Source organism: Serinus canaria, chromosome 1, assembly GCF_022539315.1.
Source record: "Serinus canaria isolate serCan28SL12 chromosome 1, serCan2020, whole genome shotgun sequence".
Taxonomy (NCBI): domain Eukaryota; kingdom Metazoa; phylum Chordata; class Aves; order Passeriformes; family Fringillidae; genus Serinus; species Serinus canaria.
The window spans coordinates 28386100-28405804 of record NC_066313.1 but is presented as its reverse complement, the minus strand read 5'-3'; the positions used below and the strand labels follow the sequence as shown (position 1 = coordinate 28405804).

The 19705-nt window shown below is 46.9% G+C and overlaps 1 protein-coding gene across 2 annotated transcripts in view; it reads right to left on the bottom strand.

The window, feature by feature from the left end:
* Positions 1 to 19674, bottom strand: part of TCAF2 (TRPM8 channel associated factor 2) — a 22561-nt gene extending 2887 nt beyond the window's left edge. Inside the window, exons 1-7 of one of the 2 annotated variants that reach the window (XM_018908297.3) lie at positions 19563 to 19674; positions 11141 to 11286; positions 9726 to 10359; positions 6289 to 7259; positions 4306 to 4400; positions 3040 to 3253; positions 1212 to 1451 (exon numbers count right to left, since the gene is read on the bottom strand). In XM_018908297.3, the coding sequence (XP_018763842.1) occupies positions 1212 to 1451; positions 3040 to 3253; positions 4306 to 4400; positions 6289 to 7259; positions 9726 to 10342 (2137 nt within the window). In that variant the 5' untranslated portion in view covers positions 10343 to 10359; positions 11141 to 11286; positions 19563 to 19674. The remainder of the gene's footprint in view (positions 1 to 1211; positions 1452 to 3039; positions 3254 to 4305; positions 4401 to 6288; positions 7260 to 9725; positions 10360 to 11140; positions 11287 to 19562) is intronic. The other variant, XM_018908296.3, reaches the window with a different exon arrangement.
* Positions 19675 to 19705: the final 31 nt, after the last annotated feature.

Genomic DNA, 19705 nt, shown 5'->3' with positions numbered 1-19705 from the left:
TTCTTCCCTAATTGGTCCTCCTGGAAGATTCCCAAAACTTCATGCAAGAGCAATGCCCCCAAGTTCAAATACCTGTTGTAGCAGGGTATAAGCAGCCCTTTACACAGAGGGAGCTTGATGAATGAACAGGACTGACAATCCCTTTCCTGCAGGAACTAGGGATCATAGAACATGAATGGCCTGGAACTAGTTTCTGCAGGAACTAGTGAAGATCTTGAGCTTCCTCTTTTTTAATATGTAATTAGCAATCACTAGCACCCAAAAACTTCAGACCCAGAAACGTGAGCGAAACCATTTAGTCCACCCAAGCCAAAAGCAATTTTATGTCTGTAGACTATGATATTTTTAACTGGCATTTGCTCAGCATAGCAAAACCGAACACTCCCAAAATGTGCCACAAATTCTTTCCATTGTAGCTTAGCAAAAGTTTAGGGCATCAGGGTTCATGCCAAGCCGTTGTCTCATTGTGGGATGATGAATTTAACCATGATGAATTTAAGTTTTTAAAAAAAAAAAAAACTGATCAAAATTTTTATTGTGAAGTTCCATGTTTACTGTATAATTTGATTCTTGATTGAAGGCACTCAGTTCATAACTGGCAAAGCTGGAGTGGGTTAACATCAGCTGCAAAAATACACACTCCTGGGCTTTGACAGCAATACTGGATCTGCTTCCAGATGTGTGCCATCATCTCAGGCACACATCTTTTCGGGCTAAGCTTTGCCCACAATAACCTTTGTGGAGCCCACCTCCAGCAAGTAGGCACACGGAGGTTTAAAAATTGTCACTGAACATATGAGAACAGTCCTGGGGCTGAGCCAGAGAGAAAATAGAAATCAGGTCACTGCTTCCCAGCTGTACTGGCTCTGCAGTGCATTCAGGAGGGAGAATGGATAACTGCATGTGAGCTAAAGCCACTGCAGTCAGCAGCTCTGCAGCGTAACACACCCCAAGAGGAGAACAGCTGAGGAGACACCACCAGTTCTGAGAGCAGGGAGGCATCTGGAAAGGTCAGTATGTTTTTCAAGCCCTGCCTCACCAAATTTCTACCCTGATGGAGTAGGTCACAATTATGCAAGGGTCACAGTCATTTAACACCTCACATATGCTCCCAGTCTGGTTTTAGCAAAATAACCTTGAAGGAACAGACACTGCTGCTAGAGGCCACTTGCCACTTAGCCCTGGAGAAGGCCATATGGCATTGTACCTACCACATGAGATCTGGACATCTGTTACAATCCTCTCTGGCCTTGGGAATTTTGCTGGCACGGCTGCCAACCTGCTTATGGCCACCATGATCTGGTCCCAGAGGGTCAGCAGCGGCCGTGGGCTCTCCATGTGGCGGATGCTGTCAGAGGGCACGGTCAGGATGAGATTCTCCACAGCCAGCTCTGCCCAGGGAGCAGGGTAGTGCCGGATACAGGCCTCCCACTGCCTTTCACAGGTCTCCCCTACAGCAACAACACAGAAAATCAGTTAGGCACAATTCTGACTTTTGAGCATGCACACAGAGGTCAAGCCCAGAGAAAGAGAGCTGGTGGTGAAAATTTCTTGGAAAACAGTAGGTGGCAGTTGCATGACTGTGGGTGGTGGCTGTTAAATAGCCAGTCCTCAGTCTGTTCTTGGGAAGCCTCCTCAAGCTCTTTAATAGGTAGGGAACAGAAAAGGACTGGCATATAACAGAGTAGCATAGCAAGAACAGATCTGTATCAGAAAACAAGAGGCATCAAGTTTCTCTAGTGTTTCATTTCTTTTTGTCTAGCAGAGTTGGTGTGTCACATAACAATGCTGGCTCTGTTCAGTTGAGGAGAGGAGAGGAGAGGAGAGGAGAGGAGAGGAGAGGAGAGGAGAGGAGAGGAGAGGAGAGGAGAGGGAGAGGAGAGGAGAGGAGAGGAGAGGAGAGGACGAGGAGAGGATCGAGGAGAGGAGAGGAAGAGGAGAGGAGAGGAGAGGAGAGGAGAGGAGAGGAGAGGAGAGGAGAGGACGAGGAGAGGAGAGGAGAGGATGAGGAGAGGAGAGGAGAGGAGAGGGAGCGAGAGGAGAGGAGAGGAGAGGAGAGGCGAGGAGAGGAGAGGAGAGGAGAGGAGAGGAGAGGAGAGGAGAGGAGAGGAGAGGAGAGGAGAGGAGAGGAGACATGGGAAATTCTGCAGAGTCTTGTAGGATCTAGAGATGGCCATATGAGGGCACAGTAAAGCAGGCAGAGCACAAAGCATGTTTTGCTGTGCAAAGATCAGTCTCCCTCTCCCCAGCACAAGGTTTCCATCAGAAATAATAACTACAGCTCCAAGAAATGTTGGTGTGCACCAACCCTGCCCATTTTGTGAAAGCTCTTTCACCTACTTCCAGCCACGTAGCAGGCTCAGAGTGACTAACCCAGAAGCAGAGATTCATAAATTGTAGAATAGTTTGGATGGAAGGGATCTTAAAGGTCATCTGTTTCAACCCTCTTGCTGTGACTGGGGGGCCATCTTCAACTAGATCAGCTTGCTCAGAGCCTTGCCCAATTTGACCTTAAATGTTTCCAGGAATGAAGCATCCATCATCACTTCTTGGAGCACTATTCCACCACCCTCATGGTAAAAAATTTCTTCCTTATACATAATCTGAATCGATCCTCTTTGAGTTTAAAACCACTGCCCCTTGTCCTACTGCAACAGGTCCTGCTAAAAGGTCTGTCCCCATCTTTCTTGGACTTGTCCCTGGTGAAGCTGTGCAGGCTGTTCCAAATCAGCTCCCTGTTCTCCACATGCCTTAGCATAGCATCTAGGAGGGTTTGTTCCATGATCTTTCCAGGCACAGAGCTGAGGCTGACAGGTTGGTGATTCTTAGGGACCTCCCTTCTACCCTTCTTAAAAAATAGTGGAAAAATGGGAATCCCAGAGGGTAGCATAGTAAGGAAAATAAATCTGTTTTTTCCTAAATCCAAGCATTTCTAAGACCTTCCTAAGCACAGGACCATCTTTCCTTTCAGTCACTGGGGCAATGTCATCTGTGAGCAGCCCTCAGGCAAAAAGCACCAAGGTAAACAAACAAACCTACCAAGCTTGAAGAAAGGAGCTCTGACTGCCCCTTCCACGGTGATGGGCACATTCCCCAGTGCACTCTTTGCTGGAACTACGATGTAAATGAGGCCACCCCAGAGGCAGGAAATGGATTGTTTCTGGCAGGCAACATCGCAGGTGCGGATTACCACCGGTGCCCGTTTCAGCTCCTTGGCTTTAGAGAGGTCATCCGTGTGACACCCAACCTGCACCTGGCAAGCAGAGGTGTAGGAACAGCTGGTCAAAAGTGTGACAGTGTGAGCTGGCAGACTCACCTCAGCACCCACTGCGAGCTGCCAGACTGACCTCAGCACCACTGAGCTCTCCACTGCAGCACTGCCCCTGCCGAGCACGCACACAGAGGCAGCCTTCTGACTCCAGCCTAGCTCAAGTTTTCAGCCTGTGATGATCAGAGGCAGTAAATACAGTAAAAAAAAAAAAAATAAAAGTAGTAAAGCTCATGCTGTCCCTGTCTCAGTCTTACAGCTCTTCTCCCAGTATTCCTGGCTCAAGTGCATCCTTCACCAGCAGGTCAGAGTCCTGCAGTGACTTCTTCCACTGCACTGCACTTGCATTGATCATTTCTCCACCCTTCCCCAGCATCAGAGTCACTTCCTATAAGAGCATTTGGAGAGATGTGGTCATGACTGGCTTCTTTTACTGTGCCTCCTCCTTAGAGCTCTTATAATAACACAGACAGCATGTGGCTTCAGGATCAGACAGAAGCACCTGAGTTAACTTTGCATTTCAGCTGCTTCAGGGAGGTCACTGCAAAAAATACTCAAGCAGGTAAGCATTTGCTTCTGTTGTATTTTGCAGAGAACAGGATCCCAAGAAACAGTGCCTGTCTTATCTGGATCCATCTGCATGACCAGCAGTGACAGCACTGTCAAAGGAATTTATGAGAAATCTGGAGAGATGGAATCAAGTTTGGTTCATAAAAGGGCCCAAGTACTTATCCTGGACCTGAAAATCATCTTGATCAGGTTTTTCTGCACCAGAACAAAACCAACAGCCCTCAAGCAGCAGCCACACTCAATTATCCCGCCAGCACACAGAATGGAAGGAATGCAAAAGAAAAGCGTGAGGACACAAGGTGAAGGAATAATGACAAAGAATTTAACGTGCCACAGGGTGGCAGCAGTAGGAAAGGGCGGGAAAAGTAGAAAAAGCCATAAAGGAGAAAACCCATCCCCGTGCTATTTTTGAGCCTTCCCCCGCCAAATACACGGGTGTAAACCAAGGCCAAGCAGAGAGAGTTTACCTTCAGCCCAGCACCGAGCACCAGGCAAGGGCACGTTATCACTGCTGTGTGCCCCTCGGGGAGGTAGAGTCCTGTGCTCCTCCAGGCTGTCTTTCCTAAAATGTAACAGAACACAGTCCTGAACAGTCAAAGACCATTACAGATCCTGGAGATTTCAAGTTGCAACAGGAGAATAATCTTCCATCCTTTCCTTTTCCCTTGCTCTGCACTCACAGAACCATCTCGCATTTACCCAACTTGTCAGAAATACTGTTTCAAAAAAAATGAACAAAATCATCACACCATTAGCAAGCAAGCCCATCCAGATTTACACTTCTGGAAACAAGCTTAAATGTGCTTAGCAGTATCTCCTAAAAATGAGAAGGAAAAGAAAAAAAAAGAAAATAAGCCAAAACCCCAACACTTCCTATACTCTTATCCTCAAGACCTCATAAGAGGTGCCAGCTATGGTGGGATTACACAACTGAAGCTGTAATGATCATAAAACATTTCCCAAATAACAGACTGACAGCGGCATTGCATTTTTCCTTAGTGACTGGTCCAGCACAAACTGGAGCCCACAGGAATTGCCATTTCTAGCTGACATAAGTGATGAGAACGCCTCAAGAGACCATTCTGTGCTAGGTGTACCTGTAAGAAGGGTACCACTACAACTCAGCATGTTTCTAGACAGTCTTCCCATGGAAATGCAAGTCTCCTCAGCATAAATCTCTTTAAACACTTACAATTTACAAAACTTACAGTGCAAAACTGATCCACCTCTACAGTACTGATCAGGCAGATCCCACTCCCTAATTCTGACATAAAGTTTACTTAAGGCATACTTCAATCCAAACACCAGAAGTCCTAAAAAGAGCTGAACTGTCATTAAGCACCCAACTTACAACCTTTCCTGTCACCCATGAAAGCAGAACCAGTTGTGTCAAGCAAAACCTAATCCAAGGAAAAATGCAAATTAGACTATATCACAGCATGTTACCAGTTCATCTCAGTTTTGCTGAATTTGTACCAAAGGCAGGTTTGAAATGGTGCTCAGGGTTTGCTAGCTTTTCTTTCTTTTTTGTTTATCTGAAATTACACAAATTCTGAGTATTTTCTGCTTTTGTCCTTACTCATTGGTGTTAAAACCAGTGAGAAGTTATTCTACAACTTTTCTCTCTGCACAGCCACTATACTCAAACAATGACATTCCAGAACAGCCTCCTTTATCTCATTAGAACAATTTGGAAACAACTCCTCTAAATCATATTCTAATACCAAAAAAATCTGTCCAGTGGACAAAAGTTACTAGTAGAATTTAACCCAGAGTTTAAACATATCAGTTGTGAGCAGGAATCTCAGCAAGCTGGTACAGATACAAGGCCTAAGCTTAGGCAAATAATTTATGATGTATTTACCCAATACTTTGGCTTCAGTGGCAGTGTCAGCCCAAGAAGATCCCACCATACTTCCAGCCTCTTTCACCCCCAAAACCAGATCTTCCCTCCATTGTGCTGATATACCAAGCTGTGGGACTGTGCTACAACTCAGGCTGAAATTACCTAGATATCAAATAAACCTTTTGTTTCCAACTCCCACCTCTTTGTAGGATGGCTCCATAGACGGCTGTATCAGCACAACTATGGGAACCCCAGCCTGCAGTGTGGAGTCCAGGGTTTCTCAGAGAAGCTTTCTTGCCAAAACCATTGTGCCATGCAAGTGCCCTGAGGTACCTCTTGTTGGGGGTTTTTCTCCTGCCAGTGCCTGTGCACCAACAGGGAGAAAGCGGGACTTCCATGGGGTGTTTCAGGTCACCAAAATCAGGACTGGCCACAAAAGGAGCCTGTCTGCCACTGCACTGAGCTCAGGCTCCTGTGAAGCCCAAGGTGAAAGTGCACATCTGTGCCCATGTTCAAACATAGGCAGATACAGGCACACTGAGGGCGGGCACCCCAGTGATCCCTGCAACAGGATGCCTTGAGAGGAAGAGAGATAACTCCTCACCTGGGTTTGTGCCATCGATTTCCACAGTGACAGGGAAGGCACAGACCCCAGCAGCAGATTTCTGCACCAGGGCGGCGCTGTCTGTCATGGTGAGGGACAGCTCAGTTGCCATGCAGAGAAGCACTGCCTCTCTGGAGTTGCTCTTGACAGGGCAGTGCCTGCTGACCTGCGGGATCCCAGCCCTCTTGAGCACCTTGGTCAGGATGCGGTGCAGCGAGGCGTATGCCGGGCAGTCCTGGGCTGGGATGTGCAGGAAGGCAGCGCAGTCCCGTGCCAGGGGGTGCAGCCAGCCCTTCAGGGGCTCTGTGAGCTCCTCATGTCCCTGCAGCTGCGTGCTGAAGAGCAGGAGCGCCCTGCGGAAGTGGTAGTGCTCCCCTGGCCCCAGGGGTGGGTACTTGGCTGCCTGGCCGCTCTGCCCCAGGATGCTCAGCCCAAAGCGGTTCAGGATCCTGTTGCCAGGATATTTTGCCACAGCTGCTTTGCCAGAGTTCTGGGAAGCCCAGTACCAGGCCTGGCCCCCCACCAGCAGGCCACCTCCCTCTGCCACAAAAGCGTGGATCCTCTCGGCTTCTCTGTCGCCGTAAGAAGTGCAGCAGTACACGCTGATGTCACCCGCCAGCTGTGACACCTGCGACTTCACCTCCGCCTGAGACAGCAGGCTACACAGCTTCTTCAGGCTGGGATCCACCCCCACCAGCCCCTTCCTGCCGGCATCCAGCCAGGAGACAGCATTGAGCAGGAATCCGGCCAGCTTTGGGGAGAAGAGTTGGCTCTCATGGGTGGCCACCAGCACGCGGCCGCGGCCGTAGCGTGCGGCAGCCAAGAGGCAGCGCTGGGAGCTGTCCAGGCACAGCGGGAAGGACAGGGCGCCGTGCACCAGCAAGGTGGAGGGGACGCCCCCTGTCACCAAATCCAGCTCCGGCACACCGCGCAGGAGAAACTCGGCGTCACGGCTCAGGTTGGCCTGGTGCCTGCAGAACCAAGAGAGGTCCAGGTTAGCCCCCAGCCCAGAATGCTTGGCACAGAATGACTGGTGCCATAGCTGAAACTTAAGGAGTTCTCTTCTTGATTTCACAGAATATTCTGAGTTGGAAGGATCACCGAGTCCAGCTCTTAAGTGAGTGGTCCATACAGGGATCAAACCTACATCCTTGACACTATTAGTAGCACCATGTTCTAACCAACTGAGCTATTCTCAGTGGCCATCCATGCCTCTTCTTTTTCCTTCATGCCAGGACTTCGTGCTGTCAGTTCTTCCATTAAAAAAAAAAATCCATCAATGCCTCATTTTTCTCCTTTTAAAGACTGAGTTGTTACAGTCAAGCAAATCTGTAGGAATCTCAGCCCTCATTTAAAAATTGGAATAAATAGGTCAAAAGGAAGCTTCTAGACCAATGTCTTTGAAGAGCCACTTAAAAATCTAAATACATTGCAGAAATTCAAAAATCATACCCTTCAAAGTTTCTTAAACTGAAGATTTAAACTGCACATAATGTGGGAATTGGCATATCTCCTTTAAGAGAAACTTCCTCTATTTGCTCCACCCTAGCCTTTATGAACTAGACAAGCCCAAAAGATTTCTGTGCCTTTTCCCAAGCTCTGCCACTGTTGAGAACTGAAGAAAGAAGTGCTAGGACACATGGGCTACACAGACAGGCAGACACACAGCCAGACAAATCATGAGTGACTGGAAGTCGAATTAGAGCCTTAACACATACACCTCACGTTATCTCACATTGTTGGTCTCCACAATAAAAAGAGATTAGGCTGGGCAAGGCTCTCTTATCTCTGCTATTTTCATATAACTCCTATGTGTCACTGTGGAGAAAGACATGCTCAATTACCCTCGTTTGCTTTGTGCACACTTTCCCCTGGTTCTGCCAAACAGCCTACCCCCAACACCTGTGAAGGATCTGTTGCTACGTGGCCATTGCTGCCAACTCAGTGAGAATAAATGATGCTGCCCTTCTTCATGCCCGTAGGACAGGAATTAAATCTGCAGCTCTCCTTTGGTTATTACTTTACTGAGACCCTTTGTCACACAGAGCATGTGTCCAGGCATATGGCACAGCTCTTGTCTCAGACTAAAGCCTGAGTCTCTGCACACAAATCTGGCAAGACCCAGATGTACAGAGCTGTTGTGCTACACAGAAATTGGAGATCTAAATTTCTCTCTGGCTCTGGATTCAAACAAAACTCCCACAGAAACAACCTCCTAAACAAGGTGTAATTCACCCTTAGTTACCATTTGAAGTCTGTTAATTGTGATGTAATTTTTCTCTTCTGAATTCCCCACCCCTTTCCCTCTTTCATGCCCTGTGCATGAAGCAGTGGGAACATGCTTGTGCAATGCAGGTGGTAACAAGAAGCGACCAGCAAATTTTAATTAAGCAGCCTGATTTGTTAGCTGTGCCCTAAGCATTTCACTGAATTAAACAGCAGAGCTCACTACTACCTTTACCAGAAAACAACAGAAAGTATAAAATCCCACTAATTGTTTGAAAATATTAGAAATTTAGCCTTCTACATCCACAAGGAAAAGGCTGTGAAGGAAAGACTTGCAAGGAGTTTTATTGTAATTGCTGTGGCTGTCACTACAGTGAAATGAAGCTGCCACACAGAGGAAGTGCAGCAGCACTAATGCTCCCTGGAGAACCTTCTGTGCCTTATGTAACTTAGCAGAAAGTGGCAGGAGAAAGAGCCTGGCATGGCCACTGCCAAGGAGAGGAAGAGAGCAGGGCAACATCCAGGTCTCCAATGCCTGGTCAGTTGTGCAATATGAGCCCTGAGTTTTACACCTGATAAACCCACTCTGTGGGTTCATCCAGAACCCAACAGAGCCAGGCTGCAATCCCAAACAAACTGGGAGCACTGAGATTTCTTGCCCACAGCCTGTTCAGAAGCTGAGAAGGGAGGTGGCACCCAGCCTCAGCTCTGGCCAGGGGCTTACCTGCAGAAGCAAATTCCTGCAAGAACAGGCTAAACAGGTTTGGCAAATGTCAGCCAGAGCCTGCCCCAGAGAGCTGTCCTGCTGCTTCATCTCCAACCTGGTTTACAGCTGTGGGAAAGTTGCCCTGAATGTATGGATGTGTGGGGAGAGGGACAGGAGTTCCCCCTCCTGACCCTGTTTTGCTGCATTTTACTCAGGTACACTTGATCAAGCAGGCTGTTCTATAAGATGGCTCTTCTCATTTCCTTCTCTGAGCATGGATCCCCTGGGCCTGGTCCTGCTGCCCTGCAAGCAGTTGAAGACAGCATTTTTTCCAATTGCAAAGAATGGGAAAGTCCCCTTTAAATGGAAAGCAACAATTCCATGCTGGTTTTTAAAGAAGCAGCATTCACCACCACCCTCACCTCTCACCTCCCAAATCTTCTACAAACAACTCACCCACATAACCTAATTGGTGGTTTAAAGAAAGGGCAATTCAGGTACTCACTGGACAACTAATGGGATTTTGGGAATCTTCTTGGCCACTTTGAAGACGCCTTTTTCCACAGCGTTTCCTGTGAAGTACACGCCAGCCACGCTGGTCACCTGGTTCCCAGGGAATTCGAACAGCACCTTCTCCTTGCCGTGTTGACTAGCCCAGTACCAGGCTTGGCCTCCAACAAGCAGCCCTCCACCTCCTTTGACAAAGTCCACGATGCCTTTGGCCTGGGAGCTGTCGTAGGCATCCATACAGAACACCCCCATGGATGGGCTGGGCTTCGCCTCCACCTGCACTTGGGTGCCAGCCTCGAGCAGCACCTGGGACAGGGAATCCAACCGAGGATGAACCCCAACCAGGGCCTGTGGGCAAGGCTTGAGCCACCCCATGGCATTTCTGAGGAACTGGGAGAACTTGGGGCTCTTCAGGATTCCTTCATGGGAAACGACCACCATGCGGCCCTTCCCATAGTGTGAGACCGCAATCAGGACCTGCTTCTTGGCGCTCAGGAGCACAGGGTAGGCGTCCTCTCCAACCAGGAGCAGCTCACAGGGAACAAAACCTCCAGTGAAGTCCCACGGGCCAACACCATCCACTAACCGCTCGTAGATGGCACAGGGTTTCATCTCCAGGACACTCCTGTCTGGTGGAGAGAAGAACAGACTCCGTTACAGGGAAGTTCAGCAATAAGGAACAGCTGTAACAACCCTGTGGAGCAATTTTTTTTTGTTGGCTAGCAGGAGCTCCAAACAAAGAGGAGTCAGATTTGTGGATACAACTTTTTTGGGGCTTTGGTTTGTTAGTCATTTTGTTTGTTTGCTTGCTTGTTTTAGCTTTGTTATCACCCTATTTACATATTTAAATAGAAGTGACAAGTATACCATGATTATGAAGACAAAATTACTGTTTCAACAAATTCTGCTATGCACCATGGAGGAAAACAGGGAAATAAAGGTATTCACTGTCCCATTGACAATTTATTTGAAGAGGGAGAGTGCCAGAGGCTCCAGGAAGTCTACTAGGAACTTGTAGGATAGAGGTGGTTTACACAGTAACAGCCAGAAAGTGAAAAAGCTGTATCAACACAATGCACAATATAATTCAAACATGTGGTTCACATTTTAGCTCCTAACTGGACAGATACAGAGCTACATGCTGTTGCTGCAACATGTACTTTTCTACCTCCATTTAGACACTATCAGGCTGTGCTTACTATTAGGAGGTGCTGTGAGGGAGAGGTAAGTCAGCAAAAATGATGGAGATGACCAGCTTCCCTGCAATGACTGTGAGTTTAAAGCACATAGTACCCACGAGAGCATGTCTGGGCACAGGAGATTAATGATGTTGCTCCCTGATCCAAACTGTTTTAAATCTCAGTAAAATAATTTCTCTTTCCCATAGCTTTGTTTCATCTGTTTTCTCACCTGTGAAGTAAGGAGAGTGTACTGACCTCGATTGCCAATCCCTTTGAGGTCTGTGAGTGACACTGCTCGGTTAAGGCTCCCTCGGTTTGAAAGTTTGGCTCAGCTTTGTCCTGAAGTTGTCTTCTGCTGATCTGGGGCAGCTGTGGCTGTGCAAACAGGAAGGCTTTGAGGTATGAGACTCTGACCCAGTCCCACCCAGCTTGTGTCATTCAGGATTCAGAAGAGTGACTGAGCACAACACCTACGGCAAGGGAAGGAGCTGCTCTGAAGGGGCGTGGACCTTTCCCTGGCAGCATCCCATGCCAACACCAGGCTTCACACACACTTCATATTTGGCTACCCTGAAAGCAAAGCCTTGTCAGCCAAACACAGGAAAATGGCAAGTCCTGGAGAAGCTGCATCCTTGATCTGGATTTGTCAAAAGCCCCAGGGTGCTTAGAAACAGCAACCTGATCTAGAATGACAGTATCACTCATCCTCTCTGGCCATGCCTGGAAGTGCTGTTTTTCACCAAAACTATCATGGGACTCCTCTACTGTCTTATATATGATTCATGAGTGATCATGAATCATATACAAGACAATAGAGGAGTCCCTGTTAATCCCATTGTAATTTTTATCCCATGTTAATCCCTGCTAATTAACATGGGATTAAAAACTACAATGCCCAGTAACCAAGTGATTGATTGCTGCCTTAGTCTGAATCCCAGCATTTTGTTGCTGGGTCTGAAGCAGCCCTACATGTAAAGACAAATACAAGGTCTAAGTGCTTTAGGGTGTTTTATTACAAAACATGCAGCAAAGCAGTTATGCAGCCTTGGAAAATACTGAAGGTTTTTCTGGTGATTTCTGTGGATTTGATACTAATGTACCTACACCGACACACTGACCATGGTGCAAGGGCAAGGAAAAGCAGGTGGATAGTTTCAGCAACTCACATGAAGCTATAGAATCACAACTACCGAATGGTTTGGGTTGGAAAGGGACTTAAAAGTACATCTAGTTTCAAACCTTTTGCCATGGGCAGGGACACCTTCCACAAGAGCAGATGCTCAAAGCCCAGTTCAGCCTTGCCTTGAACTCTTCCAGGGATGGGACATCCAGAGCTTCTCTGGGCAACTTGTGCCAGTGTCTTACCATCTTCAAAAGATAATTTCTGCCTAACATCTAATCTAAACCTGCCTTCTTTCAAGGCATTCCCCCTTGTCCTGTCACTGCATGCCCTCACAAAAAGTCCCTCTCCAGCTCTCTTGTAGCCCCCTTTAGGTACTGGAAGGGGCTCCAAAGTGCTCCTGGAGCCTTCCCCAGTCTGAACAACCCCAACTCTCTCAGCCTGTCTCCATAGGAGAGGTGCTCCAGCCCTGTGATCATCTTGGTGGCCTCCTCTGGACCTGTTCCAAGAGGTCTGTGTTTTCCTTCTACTAGGAACCCCAGAGCTGGATGCATCACCCCAGGCAGGGTCTCACAAGAGCAGAGGGGCAGAATCCCTTCCCTTGCCCTGCTGTTCACGCTGCTTTGGGCACGGTTGGTTTTCTAGGCTGTGAATGTACATTGCCAGGTCATGTCGGACCTCTGGTCAAACCAACACCCTCAAGTCCTCCTTGGCAGGGCTGCTCTCAATAAATTCTCTACCCAGGCTGTATTTGTGCTTGGGATTGTCCCTCAGTTATTCTACATGGGGACAAACCACAGGTCTGATGTAAGATCAGCAAACTTCTTAGCCCCCACCTTCCTTATCACAGGATCTGAAAGCTAACATCCTAGCTCTCAACCTAGGAACACTCCTGCTCCCTGGCATTTATCCAGCAGAAGGAGTGGCTGTTTTGGAAAGGATGTTAACTCTCTTGACTGAAAGCAATTGTGACCATATAACACAATATCCAATTCCTATGTAATCACAATTTTCCCATTTAAATTGTATGAAGCATTTCAGAGTGAAGAGAAGAAGTGCACATGTTAGACCCTGAGCAGACACAACTACAGATGATCTCCTCTATCTAGAGAGAGAAGGGAGAAAACTCAGCAGGAACAGGGAACATACATGTCTAACAAGAATTGAAGGAAGCTGCAGAAGACTGAGCTGGCTGTCTCTCACACCAATTAGGAGGAAACAACCACTAGACCTGAGCCCATACAGAAGGAAGATCTTGGCTCCTAGCTGCCTTCCCTCTTAACGTGGAAGCAAAAATTCTCCATGACAGTGTCTCAAGACAAAGATTCTGAATTCCTTGTCTTCCCTCCCACTTTCTACCTCTCACCTCCAGAGAGTTCCTACTCCCTGCAGAGCTGAGAATACCGTGAGAGTAGGTATTGAAGCAAACATTTATAAACCTGCCAGAGGACTAAATCTATCCCAGTCTTTCTTCTGTCTCTGGAAAAGGGACAAAAATGTGATGGGAAGGTAATGGGGTTTCATTAAATGCAAACTTAAGATTCCATCATCTGCTGTCCAAAAGCCATCACACACAGGCAAAAGAGATATGATTCAAAGGAAGGAATACCCCTTGGTCCACTCAGAAAGAGGATCTGTGAGACAGAGGACCTGGGCAAATTCTGAGGGTGAATATGGGAATAAATTTTGTGTGTTAAGTGGTCAGTCACTTTTGGGCGAGTCTTTAAGGTCCCCACAAAATATGGGAGGCCCTCCATGAGTAAAAATTAGGGGATTGTGCAGTATCTGTGAAGTATAGTACAAAAGAGGCAAGACAGGCACTGAGATGTCTCACCTGTTAACAACACAGGCAGACTGAGTGAGTGAGACACACCACTTCTAGGGATTTGGCTGCTCTTCCTCATTAGGGTGGGCCCACAGGTTTTCCAGTCTTTCCTCTCTTTCAGATTTGCAATCTAGCTGTCTGCACAGTAACTAAAAATCAAGAATGCTGCCAAGTCTGTAAGCAGCAAGGAATTGATGGTCTCTTGCTTCTTCCCATTTTCATCAACAAATTGAGCAAGGAGAGGAACGATGATGTTTGGCATTTGCTAAAGACACAAAAATACTTATTTTCATTGTCTGCTATCAACAAAAAGGTTTTAAACTGAAAGAGGGTAGATTCAGATTTCATAGATTTGGCTATAAGGAAAAAAATTTTTATGGTAACAATAATGAGGCACTGTAACAGTCCAAACAACTTATCTGACCTTCTTCTGACATGGCCAGAGAAAAGGGATGGGGAAGTGGGAGGAAGCCAAGCAAGAAAACTTGCATGGGAAATACAAAATTAGGAAAAAATACATTAAGAAAACCTTTCTAGAGTTACATAATAAAAGTAGAAAAAACAAAGTTAATAATGCCTAAAGGAAGGAGAGCCAAAGAAAAAGTAGACTAAGTTGCAAATTAATGGGAACTCTAAAATTAGATCAAGATAGCAATCACCAAAGGAAGCTATTGCAGGTATTTTTTTTTTAAACAGTGACAGGCCTAAGAGTTATTAGGAAACATACTGAAAATTGATAAAATCTAAAAAAATATATTTTTTAGTAAAAGTACTGCAGAATTAATTAGGCAATTACCACGTGTAATTACTGTTATTGGTATTATTTTCATGTGGCACTTCAGAACAGTAGATTATAAATATTACAATTCCCAAGCCTAGTAAAATGTTGCAGCGGTTTGAGGAAAAAAACAACATGAATTGCCCATCCTTTCTGGTGGTGTTACCATGCACACCAGTGTTAGGGTACACTCACTGGCTAATGAGATGCAAAGAAATAGAAAATCTGAATGTCTAAGCATACATTTGTCCAGTAATCTTAATTGCTTTCAAGGCAAGGAAAGAACAAGCAACTGATGAAACATGATCAGGTATGTTTAAATTAATTTTGCATTTGGAAAGGTAAATAACATCTTAATTATAATTCATTCTACTAATTTTCTGTGATTTCAAAGTTCACTAATGAGCTGTAATTGGTAAAGACAGGGATACACTGAATCAGAAGAGATGCCTATATAAACAAGTGCTGTTCAGTCTTTTTGAAAATCGTTACCTGGGATCTAAAAAGGACAGAATATATCACATAAATTAAACCACCAAATAATAGAAATCAAGGTACAGAAGCACAGAAGAAATAACCTTACTAGAGAACAATTTTAAAAAAATGAGACCCTGTCTAATTGTAAGTCCTACAGTCTGTAATTTTAGAAAAGCGTTGGCATCTGTTGGTGAAGAGGGAGCTGAGCAGCGCAGAAATCCCCAGGAAATGCAGACACAGAGCCCTTTCCAGCCTGGCACTGCAAGGGTTGAGTCTCATTTGCATGCCTGCTGTGTAACAGCTCAGATCACTCCCCTGCAAATGTTGCTCGGTATTAAAGCAGGGGATGAGTGAACACCGCTGCTTTCGGTTGAAAAGGAGCAGAAAAGAGAGAGGTCTGATGGTCTTTGTGTGCCGGCCGTGTCAATCTACTGCAGTCCGCAGTGATGCCGTCATGAATATGGAAAAACAACTTTATCCCTCCCAAACCCAAAGGATGGCACAGAACTTGATGTGCTATATCCTGTCGGGGAGCAAGGGAAAGCAGGGATACTGGGACAGCTCAGTGAAGCTGAGACTGAAGAACAGGCAGGGTATAACTCAGGTGATGAGCAATTTAGCAATCTATCACTGGCATGTCACACAAAATTCAAGTGTAGGCTCAGACTGATGAAGGTTTGTGCTCTGTTGTGGACTTCAATGGCAACACTGCTTAGTGCAACAGAAAAACATGCAATTCTATAAACTGAGCACTGCTTCCTCCTTATCACCATTATTTTTAAAGCAGCAAGCAGAAATAATTAAAGCTGTCCCTGATCTATTAAGTCACATTTTTTTCCAGCTCAGTATAAGTGTGACACACCAACAGATGAGCATCTGGGGTTTCCTTGGGATTTCGACAGTAACCAAACAATCCCTCAGAAGAAATATGTATGCCAAAAAAAAAAAAAAAAAGAGAACAAGTTTACTTAACCCTTTGTTACAATCAATCAATGTTTTAAAGCCTTACTTCAAATAACATGGGTGTACAAATTATCGCTGCTGCCCATGGGGTATGAGCTATCTTATTTATACTAGTTTCCCCAGGAAGGTCGTCACCACACTCAAGCCATGCTGGGCTGGATTTTGAGTTCCCTGGCAGCTGGCATCAGGGTGTCCCTGCTGATGTCTGGCTGTCTGTCCACCTGCCAGCTGGTGGCCAGTGCCAGTTAACACAGAGTGTGTGGCTTCTGCCTTTATTCCTTTCTTACACCCCATGCTCAGCCCTTTCAAGCCAATCAAGCATGAACCCAGTGCTCTTGATGAGTGTGGTTTCAGTTCCTGTTCCAATCACAAAGTAATAGTCAGGGTCGTTCCTTTTTTGGTTACTCTGTTTGCCGTTATCTCGAAATGTCATCTTCGAGCTTGTACAGACACACATTCCTCACTCCTTTTCCCAGTTCTGGGAGTCTGCTGTGCCAGCATCATCAACACAGCCAGGCAAGTGAACTTCCAGGTCACAGCGTGTCACAGTGGGGCTTCGGTCAACCCACACAGCGCAGTGACTCCAGCCATGGCATGCCTGGGAAGCCAACCCTTTGACAGGTCCTTCCTCCCTGATGAGCTTTAGGAGTCCCTTGAGTCCTTGGGGTCCCACCTTGGGTCCCACCCTTGCCTGTGCAGAACCTGTTGAAAAAGCTATGTTTGAGCTATGTTGCCCTGTGCTATCTTCTAAGTCCAAGCCTTGCTATCTTCAACAAGTCTTTACATGAACCTGTTCCAAAATCTAGCATGCTGCTGACTAGCTTTAGGTTGGCTTCATGTCCTGGAAGGCTGTTCCAGACTCTTGCTTGAATTTGTTGTTTTTTCAGGACATTTTACTGCTCGGAATGTTCTCTGCTGCCTTAGGCAATCATCTCACTTGTCTTCTGCTCTGCCTGAATGCTGTAGCCAAAATTTTCATTTTCTCTTAACCTAAGTGTACCCATCAAGTTCTGAAATCTTTTCTTTGTGTCTGCAACGTATCTTCTGCAAACAGGCCTGACATGAGGTGCCTTTACAATGCTTTGGTACTATAAGCAAGCCTTAGAAGAGGCTTACTAAAGAGACTGTTCTGACGTGCCTCGCCTCCATCCACACCCTACTGGAAGCATTATGGCATTGACATCACCCCAGACACTCACTGTTGTTTGCTCTGTCTCTGTCCCCTTTTCCATAAAGCCCTGCACATACAGCCCATCAGGGAGGCCCTCAAACAGTATCTAAACAGTCTTCGAAAAGTTACTAAGGAACCTAACTTGCAGTACTTGGTTTAAATTACTTATGTAAGGGCTTGCACTGCTATGTTGAAAACTAGGGGATGGCTGGAAACGTGAGCTGTGTAACATCTGTAAATGATCTCCACTAAAAGATCTCCTTTCCTTTCTACTACTTATCACTTTATCAAACTTGGTTCTAGCATGTTTGGCAGCTGTAGATAATTTGGCACCAATTACACATACCGCAATTTTCAAATGCTGGATTATGAAGTAGAAAACATGCAGCTGGAAAAGTACCAGTACCAAACAAAAACTTCACTGCCAAATGTAAGACAGAATGACCTGCAAAGATTTATTTTAAACCAACACATAGCTGGTTTATTATTAGAAGTAGATGAAAAAAAGATGTCAGATGAATTGAGAGCGTAGGAGAACTCGTGTGCTAATGCTGACTGGAGATTGTAAATTTAGCACCCTACAGACTCATTAGGTGAAGAATTATCTCCTGTGTTTTTGCTGTGCCTCCTGCAACAAGACCTGCTAGACCAGAACCAACTTAGATGCTTCTCTCCGTGTTCCTCAGTGTATCAAGGTCCAGAGTCTATGCACAGAACCAGCTTTGTACCTCCTACAGATCTAATCTGCAATCAAATAACTCATCCATGTTAAATTGCAAATCGTGAGCAGCTAGAAGTTTCCAGACCAAATGCACGCAGAAACCACAATCTTCTCCTTTTCTGCCTTCTCCCTTCTTACTCAGATTGAAAGTAAACTAAAGTGTACGTTTGCATGGGGATGAAAAGTGTGTTCTTTCTCAGGGGAAACCTGTAGATTTTGCAGTTTACACCCAGCTGCCAGAGTAACTACAGGTTCTTCTAGTCTCTTTTGCTCCTCCTTTCCTTTGGAATCGGCAGAGCCCACCTCAGGCTGCTGGAGGCGTTGCCCACCAGGCACAGACGCAGCTTTATACTGGCACGGAGCAGCCCCGGTCAGGTCAGACGCAGCCTGTACCCTCCTCACAGAGCAAGCTCCCACTCCAGGGATTTGCACTGGAAGCGCCGCGAGACGGCAATGCGGCTTGGACAGGCAGCTCCGGAACACTGCGCGCCCGCCTGCGAGCCTCCTTTCCCCTTCAGTCACCGCTTTTGTTACAGGAGGCTCAAGCATCACGCTGCACAGCAAGCACCAAGCACGGCGGGCGCAGCAGAGGCGGGGGCTCCGCACGGCTCCCGCTGCCCAGAGCAGCTCCGCCCGCCGCTCCGCGCCCAGCACCCACCGGGAAAGCCGAGGGAGCGGGCGGGAAGGAAAGTTCAAGAACAGCCGGGAAAGGTGCCGCCCTATACGAGGAGTGGGCAAAGCTGCAGCTGCGTGGCTGGGGGCGGGTGTTCAAGGCTTCCAGTGGAAGGTTGAGGACATTTAACACTTTCGGTTTCCTTATTTATGGTGAAGGTGGTGGATACGGTTCTAGCCTGATTTTTTATTACTGGATTTTGCAAGTTATTTGGCCGAATGTACCTTACCATCCAGGAGGGATGTACAGATGCAGAGTAACCCAGAATTAGACTGGTCTGCTAATTTCTGCTTATTTGTACTGATGTTCTTTATATTAAGAGGGAGCACCTATTTCTATTTATTCATCCCTAAATACTCCAACAGCAGGCTGACGCACAAATCAGTGCTATTTTATCTGGATGCACACAGACGAGCAAGCCACAGAGCTTACACTCTGATGTCTTTACCTTTCCTGCTCCTCGTCAACAAATGGCTTTCAAGCACACGGCTCCTAATGGGACCCCAATCAAGGGATGCCCGAGGTCTGCGGGCTGCACGCTCTCTGCCGTCTCGGCGCTTCTGTGCCCACCTGTACTACCTTTCCCGGGACCACCTAGTACTGCATGGTGGGCAAAAAGAATATAAGCCATCTATCTGCAGAGGGTTGCTAAAACTGAGGGATCAGACAGGTTACTTTTATTTCAAGTACAGCTTACAGTAAAGCTTCCCCATGGCAGGACGCAGCAGCTCCTCCTCGCTGCCGGGCCGGGCTACCCTGCATCACCAGCGAGAGGCGGGCGCACCTGCCCTGCAAGCTCGGCGCTGTAAAAGCGCGCCCTCCCTCCTCTAATGAATAAGCTGCTCTTCTTCTTCTTCCTCCTCCTCTTCTTCTCCTTCGCCCCCGCCACCCCGGAATATAACGCGGCTAGGCGGCTGCCTTACCCCCGCGGTCCTCTCCGCCCCCGGGGGCGACGCACACTTTCACCCCAGCCCCTGGCACGGCCGGGCGCTTTGCGGCAGCAGCTCTAGAAACTTCTCGGTCCCTCCCTCTCCCCTCCCCTTCCTCCTCCTCGCCGAGCAGGGGC